General features: G+C 37.1%; 1 protein-coding gene across 1 annotated transcript in view; it reads right to left on the bottom strand.

Annotated features, from left to right (window-relative positions):
- The window catches only part of MALRD1 (MAM and LDL receptor class A domain containing 1), a 689301-nt gene that overhangs the window by 611115 nt on the left and 62426 nt on the right, over positions 1-15760 (bottom strand). Inside the window, exons 6-8 of the mRNA XM_055354139.2 lie at positions 8774-8875; positions 7700-7846; positions 3964-4130 (exon numbers count right to left, since the gene is read on the bottom strand). Of these exons, the coding sequence (XP_055210114.2) occupies positions 3964-4130; positions 7700-7846; positions 8774-8875 (416 nt within the window). The remainder of the gene's footprint in view (positions 1-3963; positions 4131-7699; positions 7847-8773; positions 8876-15760) is intronic.

The raw sequence follows: 15760 nt of genomic DNA, 5'->3' as shown, positions 1-15760 counted from the left end.
AAAAAGTTGAGACAAGCAACTAATTTTTCTTCTGCTTATTTCTTACACAACTTCAGTTATTTAGCATCAAAACACTTACACCCTACACAGATACTTTTAGTGACACCTCTTGGCAAATTGCATTCACCACTTTCCCCCATTTTCATTTTATGAGAATAATTTAGAGCTATTGTGCTCTTTTTCAACAGTTACTAATTGATTCCCCTCTGCTCCCCCTGAAGATGGGTGCACTTACATTTTTGAAAAGTGAGCAGTGTTCTTTCCAAACTTAAATAGTTTTTCATAAGCCAAGTTCATAGTACACAGTGAATGAGATCTAGGTTTTTCTATACATTTTCCAGTCTGATGGCACTAGCAATGTTTTGTAAAAAGAATTTATTCTAAGTGAAATCAGCTTTCATTTTATTTCTGTTCTTACTCTTCCACTTTCTAGTTACTTTTCACAGGTGTTAATGTAAAAAAGAAATCTCCAACTCAGCAAAGCTTTTCAAGTGATGTTCTACTTTTATCTTGAAATCAGTAAATATTTTTTTTAAAAATACATCTTTGCTCCGCCGGTGCAGGATCAATAATGCCGATTTACCTTTCAAGAAAAATATTTAACATATTTATTAACACTCTATCTCTTAAAGATGCCAGTCTATGCTTTTCTCTTCCAGTGAAGAAATCAAGGGTACCAAAGTCAATGTTGTTGAGTTTCACTACTTTTGATCGCATCTAGGAATAAGACCATGTAATTTGGTAAAGAATTACAAGTAAATTTGGTTGTAAAGAAAAATTACATGTAAATTTCTTGGTAAATAATTACATGGAAACCCTACACAGAACAAAAGTAGGCTGTTGCCATGAGTATTATTTTATAGATCATGGACGCAGATCTAACCCAAGAATGGTTAGATGGTACAAACTAGAATTGCTACACACTTGAGCTGATTCTAAAGAGTGAACTTTTTATTTAACAACTTGCCTTCACCTGAGTTTTTCACTTCTCAAGTTCTAATGTCCTCTGGAAATAAAGAAAACAACCTTCAGCATTCTTGCTAGATATTTCTTGGCTTACCTCCTCACATTTATAGAGTAATAGATATTCACAACACAAAACAGCATTCTGTTCATGGAAAGATGTAAATCATCATTTTCATCAAGAGCTACTTTTTTAAATGAAAGGTTTGGAGTCCTTTTAAGTGTGTGATAAAACATTGACTTGGGACTTAAATGTACTTTGATGCAGATTTTGCATCAGTGAGTAACATATATGTAGAGGATAGCAAATAGTGTCAGAAAAGACAGGACACCTCACAGGATACTAACAAATCAAACATCAGTCAACAATCTCTAAGATGTACATCCATTTGGTTCTGGTTAATACACTAGATCATTTCCCTATGATTAACTTCTTTTCTTATAATATGAGAGACAGAATCTTGATAACTGTATTACTGATTAATAGAGTTAATGATGTGTGGTATCTAACGTCATTTTTATATGATGTAACACTTGAAGCCAATTTGTTTTCACTCTTTTCTTGTATGGTTCTAAAGCCACCGGAAGAATGGCATGGCTCATTTTCAGTAATTCCAATCTATATACATTCATAATTACATACATACTAAATACACACATTCATAATTACATAATACATATACACATTCATAATTACATACACAATACTTACTCACATTCATAATTAAATACACAATTCCATTCTACATGCATTGAAACTTTTAAAATACATCACTAATTTTCACAGCAGATTAAAATAATCCTCAGGATTAGACCATATTATAATACAAATTTCCACTTAAATTTAGGCTAAAAATTCATTCAATTTTAATGAAATAATTAATTATCTGTCATCTGAAAAGCATTACCATAGGCCCACATATATAATTTAACCATTTTAACTATAATTTAAACTCATCAAAATTATTCTAGAATTTCTCTACGATGGCTTTATTGAAGAAGGAGTTGGAAATTATAGAATGTTGTAGATTGCATGGAGGCTTGCTGGGATTGGTTCAAACAGCACAGGTGACAGCAACTGAAATATTCAGGCATGAATGGTGGAACATACATGGATACAGTTAAATTTTTTCTCTCTTCCTTTTTGGTAAAATTGATCCCACGTATCTGGACAGTTTGTAATGCTGCAGGAAGGATAGGGAGATGTTGTCCCCTTTTCTTCCTCCCCCCCACACCTTACCAAATGGAATGAAATATATTAAATAGATTGCAGGGCAGTGACTACAAAGTACTATTGCAAAAAACACAAAAACATAACAAGTTCCAGAACGCCAGGAAAATTATATCTCATCCAATTAAAAAAGAATTTATATACATATGTATATTACTTTATATATCTATATGTGTGTATATGGATGTGTGGGGAGATATATATATATATCAATCACATCCACATATCTACAGATATGTGATATATATATATATGACATCCATATTTATCTATCTATATATTTATATCTATATGGATGTGTAGAGATATATATCTATAGATATCTCACATACATATAGATGTAATTATGTGAATCATATAAATCTGGATACATAAAATAATAAATATATTATTTGTTATATATTATATTACATATAATTATACATTATATATTATTTATTACGAATATATTTATTCATCTCCAGTTTCTGGCAGACAGTTCCCAAAAACCTGTTAATTTCCTAATAAATAGGGATGTTAATAGAATCTTATGGGACTCATCACCAGAAAGATCAAGCTATGATTAGAAGCTTGGAACTTTCAGCCCCACCTCTTTGGGGAAGAAGAGAGGGGCTGGAGATTGAGCTAATAATTGATCATACCTATGTGACAAATCCTCTATAAAAATTCCTGAAGTACAGGTTTCAGAGAGCTTCTAGATTGCTGAACGCATTTTGGTTCCTAGAGGGTACACACCCGGGAATGCATGGAAGCGAAGCACCACCCCTCTTCCCACATACTTTGCCCTATTCATCTCTTCCATATGGTTGTTCACCTACATTTTTAATAATAAATGGGTAACATGAGTGAAGTGTTTTCCTGAATTCTGTGAGCCATCCTAGCAAATTATCAAACCTAAGAAGGGGGTCATGGGAACTCCAATTTATAGCTGGTAGGTAAGAGGCACAATAGGAAGCTTGTGATTGACATCTGAAGTAGGGGTAGTCTTGTGGGCCTGAGACCTCAACCTTCGGAATCTGTACTATCTTCAGGTAGCAGTGTCAGAATTGAGGCAAATCAAAGGACACTCAGTTGGTGTCCACTAGAGAACTGAATTGCTGTGTTGGAAAAAAAACATGCATCTGGTGTCAGAAGTGAGATATTGGGAGTGCTGAGTGCGTAAGAGTAGAAAAAGCAGGGTGTTTTCCTATACTATGGAATCAGCTGTCAGTTTGTTTTTATCTGTTATACTAATTGGAGTACTCACCCAGCTTTACACTTTAGAACTCATTGAGCATACTGGACAAGGAGAGAGAGAAGAAGAATGGACTCACTCTACCCAGTGTGCCATTGTTCAATATTAATCAATAATTACCAGTCTTAAAAATTATGTCTACTGCTACCCAAACAAGTAAGTTTTAACCATTATATTTATAGTTCTAATGATATATAGATGTAATGTCCAAAACAGATCACATCAGAGCTTCAGTAGAGAGCTCACAATACAGAATCTCAGCTATCCCATTTTTATTAGATCTATAGTTTCTTTAATATACTTCCATGAATTTTGAAAACTTTATGGAATAATATTGGGCAAGTTATCACATTAACTTTTATACATGAGAGTGTCCCCTATGCTAGTTTCTTAACCATTCTTTTTAAAAGTATACCAAATAGTCAAGTTAAAGAATAAAAGCCTATGTGCAACTGAGAAATCGAAACACAAGTTGCCAAGAGTTAGAAACTTCATTGATTCAATGAATTTGAAATAAATGCAACTTTCTTCTTACCTTATTATTATACAGTCTTACTCTCAGGACACTGCTTTCCATAGCATAATAGAATTGAAGATGACAGCTCTTGCCCAGGCAATGACACACAGAGCTATTCAGGTAAGCCCTGCTGTCTAAATGGTTAAGAGTGAAAGCATGCTTAGCGCCTACCCATACATAATAACCTGAAAGATAAAAGAAAAAAGAAGCAATTTAGGAAAACATTAGCTTCTTTCTGTCTGACTAAAACTATTACATTTCTGAAGTTTTCAAAACCAGACTTAAAACACAAATATTTTACTTAAAAGGATAGAGTGTTTTCAAATGATTACATCAACTGCAAATAACAGGTTTTCATTTTTATATATTATTTCCAATATGTAGAGAAATCTCCTAATTTCTATAATCAAAATTTGATAATACCCTTTTGTAAAAATTCAAGATTCCTATAAAAGAAACCTACATATACAAATTGCTACACCACCAAATTATTGTCATTTTCTTTTAAATATCACAATTCAATCCTTTTTTTAATCAAGAATTTCTCTTCATCCTTCCCAGAATTCTTGCCCCTCTGGATGATTTTTTGATTTACTTTTTGTAGAAAATCCTTTATAGTTTTAGGAAATACAACTTAAAATGCCTTCTTTCTTACCAAGCCACATAGAGGTATGAGATATCTACAGTCCTTTTAAACGTCACCTATGGATTTTGTTTTACATAAAGATATTGTATATAAATTTTTCCCCATCTGATATTTAAAACCAATTTGAGCTGTTCTTGAACTTAATAACAATGACAACGCAGATTTATAAAAAGATTTCTATAATTTTACAACTTCATTTTCAAAAATAAAGTCTGAAATACTTCTTCATGCTACTGAAACTGCTGCACGTCTCTGATGTTTACTTAAAAAGAAGTCTCTAAGGAAACCCATATACAACAAGAAAGACAAAAACAAGAACATGAGACCAAATTTTAGCCTCAGATATTTACAGATACAGCAAATACTAAGCATAATATGATCCTTAACTGGATAAACGTAATGTAAAAGCTTACACTATTTACATTAATGTCTTTTGCACAGTAAATCATGTCTGACTTTCAACAAAAAATTACAAGGCACCTGCAAGGCAAAAAGAAGTTTGAAAAGAGTAATTCTAAAAAGTAAAGTCTATTAATCTTTTTTAAAATAGTCTGTACACTATTCACAATAGCAAAGACATGGAATCAACCCAAATGCCCATCAATGATAGACTGGATAAAGGAAATGTGGTACATATACACCATGGAATACTATGCATCCATAAAAAGGAATGAGATCATGTCCTTTGCAGGAGCATGGATGGAGCTGGAAGCCATTATCCTGAGCAAACTAATGCTGGAACAGAAAGCCAAGCACCACATGTTCTCACTTATATGTGGGAGCTGAACAAATTGAACACAGACACGGGGAAGGGGAACAACACACACTGAGGCCTGTTGAGGGGTGAGGGGAGGGAGATCATTGGGATAAATAGCTAATGCACGCTGGTCTTAATACCTAGGTAATGGGTTGATAGGTGCAGCCAACCACCACAGCACATGTTTACTTATGTAACAAACCTGCACATCCTGCACACGTAGCCTGGAACTTAAATAAAATAAATAACCATAATAATAATATTACTGCTACCCCCAAAAAATAAAAAAATAAAAAATAATAATCTGCACAGTAAAATATATAAATATAATGCTAAAGACAGCAAAAACGAATTACATTTATAAATTGTACAAAAAAGAAATTAAATTTCATACAATTCTAATACATTCTATTAAAAACATATTAAGATACACTAGGAAATAAATAAGAAAATATTAGCAAGTATACACTTAAAACAAAAATAAATTAAGACTTTAAATTAAATGCCCAATAGGCAGAATATAACCTAGACTGGCCATAGTGTCAAAGAGGAAATTCATGTACCAGAAGCCATGAAATGTAACTCAAAATAGAGTAAATTATACAGAAAATAAAAAGGAGGAGTCAGGTTATGGAGTGTGAACATTAGTTGTGTTTAATAGAAACTCAAGATGTAAAGATTAGAGGGAGTAAGAGAGAATTACTTGAATAGAATAACATAATTTCTGCAAGTGATGATATGTGCGCATTCTGAGCATTAAAAATTAAACATATACTCATTCCTGCACTCATCATACTGAAATTTTCAAATAACAAAGATAAAGAAACGTTTTTAAAATCTGCATTAAACTAAAAACCATTACACGCACTCAGACTTCTCCATCACTACAGCACATATCAGGAGCTAAAGAGGGAAAATCACCCTGTACTTAGAAATTAAAAAAAAATTCTAAAATTGTATGACCAGATAAATTATTATTTCGAAGTGAGAACAATTTTAAAACATTTTAAGTTTACAGGTACTATGGGAGCTCATCACCACAGATCTTTCCTAAATAAAAGAAAAATTGATTAAAGAGTCAACCTTTGCAAGGGGATAAGGGAACCAAGAAGGAAAGCATAAAATCTAAAAAACAATGGTGAGTAAGAAAAATAATGAAATATATAAACTTAATAATTACAAGTATCATAACAAGATATTGACTTTAAAACTCTTTAAAATGTTCAACTGTAACTCAGGACCAAAAAATAATTAAATGGTAGTTTGGTCTTTCTCATGTTCAAGAAGGCAGAAATAGTAGAGCACTTTAGGTTTTGTTAAAGAAATGTCATACAAAGAATATACCCTAAAAATTAAGAATAGTCATAACAATAAGATATATAAATTAAAGCTTCCAGATCAGTGAAAAAAATAAAAATAAAAATGTAACAATACTCACCCCTCCAAGAAAAGGAAGAAAGAAAAAAAGCAAAAAGAATAAAAGTAAACGGAAAATACAAATTAATATGTTAGCAAGAGGAAGAAACTCATTGACAACAGAGCAGTGTTGAAAGAAAGAGAAAAAGAAAGAAAGAAAGAAGGAAGGAAGAAAGAAAGAAAGGAAGAAAGAAAGAAAGAAAGGAAGAAAGAAAGAAAGAAAGAAAGAAAAAGAAAGAAAGAAAAAGAAAGAAAGAAAGAAAGAAAGAAAGAAAGAAAGAAAGAAAGAAAGAAAGAAAGGAAGGAAGAAAGAAAGAAAGAAAGAAAAAGAAAAAGAAAGAAAGAAAGAGAGAGAAAGAGCTGGCAGACTTGGCCGGGCATGATGGCTCACACCTGTAATCTCAGCACTTCAGGAGGCTAAGGTGGGTGGATCACTTGAGGTCAGGAGTTTGATACCAGCCTAGCCAACATGGTGAATTCCTGTCTCTACTAAAAATTCAAAAATTAGCCAGGCATGGTAGCACGTGCCTGTAGTCCCAGCTACTTGGGAGGCTGAGACAGGAGAATCACTTGAACCCAGGAGGCGGGGGTTGCAGTGAGCCGAGATCTCACCACTGCATTCCAGCCTGGGTGACAGAGTGAGACTCCGTCTCAAAAAAAAAAAAAAAAAAGCCTTTTAATACTTTCTGTTCACACGATAAGAAATCCTGAAGGAAATAATAAAACTTAAAAATATTGTTAACCTAGTATAATTCTTATTTTACACTGTTGGAAACATAATTGTTATTTTCACCTTTGGCTCCTATGGCAGAATGTATTTTCAATAAAATATACTCAGTATATTCACCAAGGCCTCCTATGTAATGTCTTATAACTAGTCACCATAAAGCAGAATTCTGAAAGTAATACATAAAAGACATTATTTTTTTTTCTACCTTCATCATCACCTCCTTGATCCTGCTGAGGTGTGGATTCGAATGCAAGGATCTCTCTCGCTTTTGTGCGCATCCAGGATATTTGGCCAGCAGATGCTTCTGACGTCCACTCACACATGTCAAATTCAAACCCACAGGCCTGACACACTAAACGGGAGAAAAAGATCTTGGTGGACTATTAGTCTGCTAGAGTGGCTGCTTAACCAAATTATGTGTTGTAATCAACCAAAAGGCTTATATACACACATACACATCAGCACACACTAATTTATATCTGGAAGTTGGGATTCAATAAGCCTTAGAGTGTACCAGCAACTCCATTTTGCAAAAATTTCTCAGTTGATCCACATGTACAATATCCTCTCAAATGTGACCCACTGCCATAAAAAAAGGAGATCCCTAGTTTTTCTTGTATGTGTCACCACTTCAGTCACAATATGTTTTAATTTTTTTAAGAGACAGGGTCTTGTTCTGCCACCCAGGCCAAATGCAGTGGTGCAATCATAGCCCACCGTAGCCTCAAACTCCTGGGCTCAAGCAATCTTCCAGCCTCAGCCTCCCAAGTAGCTAGGACCACAGGTGCATGCCGCCATGCTCAGGTAATTCTTTTTTTTTTTTTTTTGGTAGAGATGACATCTTGCTATATTGACCAGGCCAATTTTGAGCTCTTGGCCTCAAGCAATCCTCTCATCCCGGCCTCCCAAAGTGCTGGGATTACAGGCATGAGCCACCATACCCAGTCAACAATTTTTAAAATGGCTTTATATTTTACCTTACCTACTTTATGGGATTAGATTAGTTAGTTTAAATTATTTACTATTCATAATCACACTGAAATTTTACAGAAGAAACATTGCATATCATTCCACAATGGCTTTAGTTTGTTTCACAAAATGACATCGCCTTAAATTGATGTATTTAGTATAAACCACCACAGCCTCCCAATAACACTCCAGCTAAAACTAGGACATTAATGTCAACAAAGGTTGGCATGTGCACTTTCCTGTGAGTGGTCTCTGAGTCTCACATATTGCATATATACCAGAAAAGTGAATATCTCAATTTAACACTTACATCTCAACTCTTCATCTGTAGCACCAAATCTGCAGAGATCTGTATCTGGATGACATAGCTCCCGCTCAGCATTCAATGCTTCTTGACACAGTAAAATTCCATCTGTTAAATTTAAAGATTGGCAAGAAGTGAAATGCAGGTGCAACTGGAAAGACTCAAGTATTTTGCTTTAATGTTAATACTCATTCTACAAAGCACTCTGTAACCAATTTCTCTTTATGGTATCATCGCCCTTTAGGTAACCCTATCTCTCTCTCTCTCTCTCTCTCTCTCCCACACACACACACACACACACACACACACACACACACACACCCCACTCAAATAGAGACAGAGAAAAACAGAACAAAACAACTATGCCAATGTTTCAGAATTTTAATCATATCTCCATAATGACAGGCAAGCCCCAAAGCCAATCCTTCATAGGAGTAAAAAAATTGCCCTAATGTTGGAACTCAGAGTCTACTATTTGAAGGACAGTTGTACATGTGTCCAATACAAGATACGGTGTCCCCTTAAACCTGGAAGGTGGATCTTCCCTGGAACTGCTTTCTCTGGAGCTTTCTCAAATTGTGCCTGTTGGCCGGCCATGGTGGCTCACACCTGTAATCCCAGGCATGGGCTGGCCTTTGGGAGGCCAAGGAGGGTGGATCACCTGAGGTCAGGAGTTCAAGATGAGCCTGGCCAACATGGTGAAACCCCGTCTCTATTAAAAATACAAAAATTATCTGGGCGTGGTGGCATGCATCCATAATCCCAGCTACTAGGGAGGCTGAGGCAGGAGAATTGCTTGAACCCAGGAGGTGGAGGTTGCAGTGAGCAAAGATCACGCCACTTCACTCCACCCTGGGTGACAGAGCGAGACTCCATCTCAAAAAAACCAAAAAAAAATTGTGCCTGTGTTTTTGTTTTCTTTTCCCCAAGCCCCCCAGTATAAGACTTGAAGGTAGACTAGGAGTCCTTCCTGACCATACCACTTGCAGACAATTCTCCCTCTGACCTTCCTAAATACCCAAGCTTTGACTCTCATGTCAAATGGCACCCCTCACTGTTCCAGCTTGTTACAATCACCTACAGACACTGTAGGTGACCCCTGAGGATGCCCTGCCCCTCAACACCTGAAGATTCTAGCTCTGAGCTCACTGTCATTCTCTGTCATGTAAATATTCACTTTTATTTTCTTCTCCGTTTCTTGATCTCTTCTTATTGATGACTTTGAAGGAGAACTTTGATGAAAAACAACCTTTGCCACCACTCTTCAAAAGGAGTATTACCATTACTAATGATGATAACGTTTCCTTGTCTTCATTTCAAGTGGTCCACTCCCCAACCATCATCCCTATCTGTCCAGCTCACTTCTTTTCATATCTCTACTCTAACAATATTTCAGCTGCGCCAGGTTCTACAAGCCCAGGATCCTAAATTCTTTTCAGTTATTTCCCTCACCTATCTTGTCTTCATTTCCTTTATTAGAGATGTCAGACAAGCAATCACTCCCTGGCCATGCTCATACTTCTCCATACTCTCATGGCAAAAACTCTAGAAAATACATCCCTTCACTTACTCTAGCCTGTATCTGTGCAGCTGATTGAGAGAAGAAATCATGCAGATTTCACTTTGTCCACAATCATGCAGACTGAAATGACTTCGTATTCATGACTACTCACTCCACGGCATCAGGGTGACCCTCATTCTTTCCTTTTCCGCATTCCTAGACAACTATTCAAAGCTTTCTATTCCCTCTTTTAACTTCCAGCTCTTCCTTCCCTATTGTCATTCTCAGCTCACCACCTTGCTTCACATTTCATTGGGAAAATGAGAGAAATCAGAAGAAAACTTTACAAGTCCCATCATCGATCTCACTGGCCAACTGTCCACATGCTTTGCCCCCTGTAGGAGCGGGTCAGCTCTCCATGCCCTTCTCTGGATGACGTCTTCCATTTAGACAGAAATTTCATCTCTGCTCGGCTATTTAAGGAATCATGCTGCCAATTTCCTCTCCTCTCATTTACAACGATGTGTTCTCTTTCTCTACAAGATCATTTCCTTCAGGACCTAAATGGCCAAAACTTCATCCATCTTAGAAAAACATTCTCCTGATCCGACAACCTTCTCCAACTAACTTCTCAAAGTTCTGCCTATTCTCACACTGACTCCAACACCAGTTCTTTCCCCTCCTATTCTCTCTTGAACCTATGTCAATAACAGTTTTTTTTAATTGAGATAAACTTCACAAAACATATCATTAACCATTTCCATTTTATCTATTTAAAAGTGTACAAGTAGGCTGGGCACAGTGGCTCACAACTGTAATCCCAGCACTTGGGAGGCCAAGGCAGGTGGATCACTTGTGTTCAGGAGTTCGAGACCAGCCTGGCCAACATGGTGAAACCCCATCTCTACTAAAAATACAAAAATTAGCAAGGCATGGTGGCACACGCCTGTAATCCCAGCTAGGAAATCTGAGGCAGGAGAATTGCTTGAACCCAGGAGGCGGAGGTTGCAGTGAGCCGAGATCGCACCACTGCACTTTAGCCTGGGCAACAGAGTGAGAGTCCAACTCAAAAAAAAAAAGGCCGGGCACAGTGGCTCACACCTGTAATCCCAGCATTTTGGGAGGCTGAGGCAGGTGGATCACCTGAGGTCAGGAGTTCAAGATCAGCCTGGCCAACATGGCGAAACTCCGTCTCTACTAAAAATACAAAAATTAGCCAGGTGTGGTGTTGCATGCCTGTAGTCCCAGCTACTCAGGAGGCTGAGACAGGAGAATCAATTGAACCCGGGAGGCAGGGTTCTAGTGAACTGAGATCGTGCCACTGCACTCCAGCTTGGGCAACAAGAGCGAAACTCTGCTTCAACAACAACAACAAAAAAGTGTACAAGTCAGTGGCTTTTATTAAATTTGAAATGTTGTGCAATCATCAAACTACCTAATTCCAAGACATTTTCATCACCTGTACCCATCAGTCACTTCACCATTCTCTCTTCTCCCCCCTACCCTGGCAGCCACTACATCTGCTTTCTATCTCTATGGATTTGCCGACTCTGCTATTTCACATAAATGGAATCATGCAGGCTGTAGCCTTTGTGCTTGGTTCCTTTCACTCAGCAAAATGTTTTTGAGGTTCATCCATGTTGTAGCATGGATCAGTATTTTATTCCTTATTTGTTTGTTTGTTTTTTCATCACCTTTACCACTCCCCTGAAACTGCATATATCAAGATTGACCTCTATATTGCTAAATCTCATATTTAATTTTTTTCATCAACATATTTGACATATCAGTAATATTGGACAGTGCTGATCCCTCCCTTTTTCTTGAAATATTTTCTTCACCAGGCTTTTGCATAAAACTCTTTTCTGGTTTTCTGATTGTGTTACCACCTATTTTTTTTCTCAGTCTCTCTTGTGGTTTTCCCTCATCTGCTCAACATGAGACTGCCTGGAAGCTCAGGCCCTCCATCTCTTCTCCTCTCTACACACCCACAACCTTGTTAATATCACCTAGTCACATGCTATTAAACCCTTTCCTAAATGCTGGTGACTCATAAAATTATACCTCAGGCCCAAAATTTTTGTGGGCTCCAACTCTACACTCCAGCAGTATCCTGATACTGACTTAAGCCTCTTCCCTCGGGTCACAGAAATAGGTATAAATCTTGAAACCACCTTTGCAAAAGTATGACTGAGACAGTGAAAGAGATCTAATTTAATCGACTCCATCTTGTTTCTAACTTCCAAGCTGTCCTTGCTCATTCCTGGGTGGAGATTGGACTAACTTTGGGAGGAACTTAGTTTATAGTTTAAACAAGGATGGTAACAGCCCTTTCCCAAAGCAGACCTCTTTCTTGACTGGGGACTAGATTGCCTTTGTAGGACTAACATTAGCCACAAGAATAGAAATTATAGTTTAGGAGTCATGCAGCTGGAGGCTACAAGATTCTGACCCTCCCTAAACTGCTTCTAAGATCAGTGCTTGACATATTTCACAGAACCTGCACTTGATGGATCAACTGGCACCATCCAGGTCAATAAATTGGCTCATCTGATCTTGTGGCCTCAACCCAGGAACCGACTGAGCACAAGAAGACAGCTCCGACTTCCTATGATTTCATCTCTGACCAGTCAGCACTCCTGGCTCACTGGCTTCCCCCCACCCACCAAGTTATCCTTAAAAACTCTGATCCCTGAATGCTCAGCGAGACTGATTTGCGTGATAATATAACTCCAGTCTCCCACATAGCCGGCTCTGCATGAATTACTCTTTCTCTATTGCAATTCCCATCTTGATGAATTGGCTCTGCCCAGGCAGCTGGCAAGGTGAACCCCTTGGGCGGTTACTATCTCAATAAACTTCTGATTTTTCTCAACGTAAACTTTCTCTTCCCACAGCCTTTCTTATCCCAGTTAATGAAACTCCATCCTTCTAGCTAAGGAGAGAAATTTGGGGTCTTCCATGACTCATCTCTTTCTCTCTCTCTCACCAAACATGCAATCCATCAGCAAATTTCTGCATTATCAATAAAACACATCCAGAATCCAACTACATCTTACGACCTCCACTACTACTACCAACTCTGGCTCAGGAAACATCATCTCTTTCCTGATCATCTTAGTAACTTCTTAATTTGTCTTTCTGTCCTTGTCCCTGCTCCACTATAATCTTGAGAGTCAGATCATGTCTCCTCTGCTTAAAGCCCTTCCATGGGTTTTCATCCTACATGAAGTAAACATCAATGCCTTACTATGACCTTCCTCATATAAACCAAGGCCTCTTTCCTCAAGGCCTCTGCATTTATAGCTGGATATATAAATAAAAAAATTAAATCCTAAGCCCCCAACCATCTGAATGGACTCCTCCTCTCATCTATAGACATTCCGAAGTTAACCTGTAAAACCAGTTCAGGCCATGATGGGAAAGTGAAGCCAGACATGCCTCATTATACCCTCCTCCCTTTTGCAATTACTGGTAGAACAAACTAAGTATGATAAGAAACATCTACAGTCTATTTTCTCTGAAGCTTGCTATCTGGAGGCTTCATCTACATGATAAAACCTTGGCCTCTATGAGCTCTTATTGTAGACATTACTTTCTATTGATTCCAGGTCTTCAGATAATAACCAATGGTCAACCAGAAAATCTATGAATCCACCTATGACCTGGAAGCCCCCTCTTCCAGTTGTTCTGCCTTTCTAAACTCAACCAATGTACATCTTGCATTCATTGATTGATATTTTATGTCTCCCCAAATTGTGTAAAACTAACTTGTAGCCCAACCACCTTGGGCACCTGTTCTCAGGATCTCCTGAGGACTGTGTCATAAGCCATTGATCACTCATGTTTGGCTCAGAATAAATCTCTTTTAATATTTTACAGAGCTTGACTCTTTTTGTCAACATATCTAATATTCACATGGCTTATTTCCTCTATTGTTTGGCTATTTTTCTCAGATTATATGTTTTAATGTGACCATACTGACTATTTAAACATCACAATCTCATCCTCATTTCTAGAACTTCTTATCACAGTTTTTTGTTTTACTGTTCTCCATAGCAAATATCACCACTTGACATAAAGTATATTTTTTATTTATTTGCTTAGTATCATTTTTCTCCCTGACTAAATTGTAAGCTTGGTGAACGCAATGATTACTATTTGCTTTTTCACCGCTATCACACGACTATCTAAAAAACTTATTGGCATAATAGGTGCTCAATGTATACTTGTTTGATAAATGAATAAATGGCCTAAGAACAACCTGATGAAAAATTTTAAAACATTGTAGACTCAATATACATCATGTTCACTTTTATTTGTGATAAAACTGAAGCAATTGGTTATGGAAATGATTTATGAATGCATCCACAATCTGGTTTCTCATAATGGGAGTTTAGAAATGATGGATATGCAAATCCTCTTGAATGTAAGATGCACTGAAAACAAAGCTGCATATGCAATTAAGGGAATGTTGGCAATAAACGAAGCTAAGATTGCACAATAACGATTACCACGAAACAATTAAAACTGTAATTTTTGTAGATTCATGTAATAGCTACAAATCTTCTGTCCCTAGAGCTACATAACTAAATATTGGTCATAGTTCAGTTAAATGTTGTATATTATCTCTAATTCATCACTATTTACACAAGACAAAAAAAAAACCCAGAAGTACTATAAACAAAAATAGCAAAACAGTTGAGTACAAATTGCATGGAATTAAAAACGTAGCTTTTGTCAAATGTATTACATTTCTTTCACCAGTGTCTACCACTTTAACTACCTTTGGCCTGAAAACTGGAATTTACAACCATAAAACCAGTGGTATATGAGTAAGTATTTTGGCCTGGTATGCATAAATTGTCAATTAATAAATCTGGACAGCTCTTTTTATTTTAGTGCATTCAATCCCAGAGCTCAAAGCTATTTAAAGATGTCAGTTATTTATACTCATATTAATTCTCCCTTCTTCCCTCTCTCCTCTCACTCTTTCTTTCTTTCTTTTTTTTTGAGACAGAGTCTCACTCTGTTGCCCAGGCTGGAGTGCAGTGGCACAATCTCGGCTCACTGCAACCTCTGCCTCTCAGGTTCAAGCGATTCTCCTGCCTCAGCCTCCCCAGTAGCTGGGACTACAGGGGCCCGCCACCACGCCTGGCTAATTTTTGTATTTTTAGTAGAGATAGGGTTTCGTCATGTTGGCCAGGTTGAGGCTGGTCTCGAACTCCTGACCTCAGGTGATCTGCCCACCTCAGCCTCCCAAAGTGCTGTGATTACAGGTGTGAGCCACTGTGCCCAACTCTCTTTCTCTTATTCTTACATTGTACCACAATCTGGCAGTACAATATTATTTTAGGGGTTTTCAAATCCTCCATCAATGATACATGACTAGTGGAATAAGGCTTTGCCAACCATTTCAAGGTGTCTGTACCACTGAAGTCACATGTCTAGGGCCTGCCATCCTTCAAATCTTATCTTGCACAAACAGATTA

The sequence above is a fragment of the Gorilla gorilla genome, chromosome 8 (genome assembly GCF_029281585.2).
Source record: "Gorilla gorilla gorilla isolate KB3781 chromosome 8, NHGRI_mGorGor1-v2.1_pri, whole genome shotgun sequence".
NCBI classification, from domain to species: Eukaryota; Metazoa; Chordata; class Mammalia; order Primates; family Hominidae; genus Gorilla; species Gorilla gorilla.
Note: the sequence above shows the minus strand (reverse complement) of the source record. Positions and strands in the feature narration are given on the sequence as shown.